This window comes from Verticillium dahliae, genomic scaffold, assembly GCF_000150675.1.
Source record: "Verticillium dahliae VdLs.17 supercont1.3 genomic scaffold, whole genome shotgun sequence".
NCBI classification, from domain to species: Eukaryota; Fungi; Ascomycota; class Sordariomycetes; order Glomerellales; family Plectosphaerellaceae; genus Verticillium; species Verticillium dahliae.
This window is the reverse complement of record NW_009276940.1, coordinates 1,109,701-1,111,933: the sequence shown is the minus strand read 5'-3', so window position 1 is coordinate 1,111,933 and position 2,233 is coordinate 1,109,701. Positions and strand designations below refer to the sequence as shown.

General features: G+C 67.8%; 1 protein-coding gene across 1 annotated transcript in view; it reads right to left on the bottom strand.

Moving 5' to 3' along the window:
• The window catches only part of VDAG_01974 (ribosomal RNA-processing protein), a gene marked incomplete at both ends in the record, with an annotated part of 4,150 nt that overhangs the window by 626 nt on the left and 1,291 nt on the right, over window positions 1-2,233 (bottom strand). Inside the window, one exon of the mRNA XM_009658003.1 lies at window positions 9-2,215. Within this exon, the coding sequence (XP_009656298.1) occupies window positions 9-2,215 (2,207 nt within the window). The remainder of the gene's footprint in view (window positions 1-8; window positions 2,216-2,233) is intronic.

Here is a 2,233-nt window from a genome sequence, read left to right as displayed (position 1 = left end):
GCCTTGACCGGCTGATCGACGAAGATGCTGCGAGCGCGTTGCGGTCGAGCAGGTCGAGCAGACTCGTCCTCGTCTCGACCAATGTAGGCGCTGCCCCCGTCCCTTGACCTTGCGCGCGTTGGCGCCACGCGCGAACCGGCTGCTGCCGCCGTCGTCGTCGTCGTTGTCGTCCGAGGGGCCGTCGTCGTCCGAGTCGCTGCTGTACAGCGCCTCGTCGTACTCGTTGTCGAACTTGCGTGTGTGCTTGCCGCCGGCCTGCTCGTCGTCGCTGTCGGCGTCGTCGCCGGCGGCCTCGCGCGCCGCGTCCTTCTTGCGCTTGTTGCGCGCCTTGGTCTTGCGAATGTTGGCCAGCAGCTTGCGGTCGTCCTCGGGGCAGTACCGGTTGACGAGGTCAAAGCCGAAGCGGCGCACCATGCGCTCGAGAATGTGCTTGACCCTGCTCTTGAAGTGGCCCTTGTGCTCGTGCGACCAGATGATGAGGTTCGGCGTCAGCGTCTGCAGGCGCGGGATCATCATGTCGGTCGGCAGGCCGACGACGCAAATCTTGACAAAGCCGAGCACCGACTTGACAATCTCGCGGTTGTTGGACGTCAGGAAGAGGTCCATGGTCGCCACGAGATCGGCGAGCGTCTGCTGGTTGAGCAGCGGGCGGAACTCGTACAGGACGCGGCTCAGCGCCGTGACCGAGGCCGAGATCATGTGCGGTGTGCTGCCGACGAGACCGGCCGACACCATGGTGAGGTACTCCTCAATGTTGGCGGTGCCGGCGGGGGCGTCGCGGGGCATGTGCGGCACCTTGGCGTTGTCAATGGCGGCGCCGTCGGCGGCGGCCATGCGCTCGCCCATTCCGACGAGGAGGCCGTAGGCGGCCTCACGCGCGCGCTCGTTGTTCTCCTTGCAGCAGATGACGACCTCGCTGAGGATCGACGGGATAAAGTGCAGCGACGTGTCGGGGACGAACGGCAGCAGCGCGAGAGCGCGGCGAGACGCTCGCGACGGGCCGGCGCCGACACCTTGTCGGCGCTGGCGATGAACATGGCCTGCAGCTCCGACGTGCGCTCGGCGAGGGCGGCGCGGCCCCGTCTCGGACTCGGCGAGGCGCGGGATCAGCTTGTAGGCCTTCTTCTGCAGCTGCGGCTGGTCCTGGCGGACAATGGTGACCGAGGCCATGTCGAAGAGGGCGGCGAAGCTGTCGCGCGGCAGATAGACGGACATGGTGATGATGAGGTCCATGAGCGTGTTGGTCGTCGAGGGCGGCTGGTCCTGGCCTTGCTTCTTCTGCGGCGGCGCGGCGCCCTTGTCGGCGGCGACCTCGGGTGCCTTGTTCTGCAGCTCGGCGGCGAGCATGGCGCTGACGCGGTCAAAGGTGTCGCGGAGCTCGGCGGCGGGGGTGATGCTGAGGAAGGCGTTGATCGACAGCAGGATGGGGCCGCGGCTCTGGGGCAGGGTCTGGGTGTAGACGTTGAAGAGCACGGCGAGCATGTTGCCGGCGTAGGTGCCGAGGTAGGCGAGGTTGGCGCGGGCCGTCTCGCGGGGCACGCGGCTCTGGCGGACCATGTCGTCGGCGGCGTCCTCGAGCTCGGCGATGGCCTGGTTGGACTCGATGAGGGTCTTGAGGGCGCGGCAGACCTCGAGGCGCAGCTCGACCTGCTTGTACAGCAGGTTGGCGAGCAGCTCGGCAAAGGTCTGGTCAAAGGCGGCGGCGAGGTCGAGGGGCAGGTCGCAGTAGCCGGGCAGCGTGGCCCAGATCTGCTGGACGAGCGTCTCGTAGATCTTGACCTCCATCGTCTTGGCGGCGTCGCCGTGGTCGAGGACGCGCTGGAACATGAGCTCGCTGAGGGGCACCATCTCGGCGCGGAAGTGGGCGAGGTTGGTGTTGCTGACGTAGTCGCGCAGCAGGGGGAACATCCAGGCGCGGCCGGGCTGGCCCTTGGCGGGGGTGGCGAGGTTCAGGGGCAGGACGGCGAGGACGGCGTCGGGGCCGACGGCGCGGATGGCGCGGCCGATGACGTCGTCGGCCTCCTTCTTGCCGCCGAACGAGTCGTTGCTGCGGAGGTCGCCGACAGCGCGGAGGATGGTCAGCATGGCCGGGTCGGCGCGCCAGCGGAGCGTGTCGAACATGGCGCCGAAGACGTTGAAGCTCTCGGGCCAGGCGGCCTGGTACTTGACGCTGAGCAGCGTCTCGGCGGCCTTGTCCACCTTGTCGAGCGTCTTTCTCGTCGTAAACGGAGGT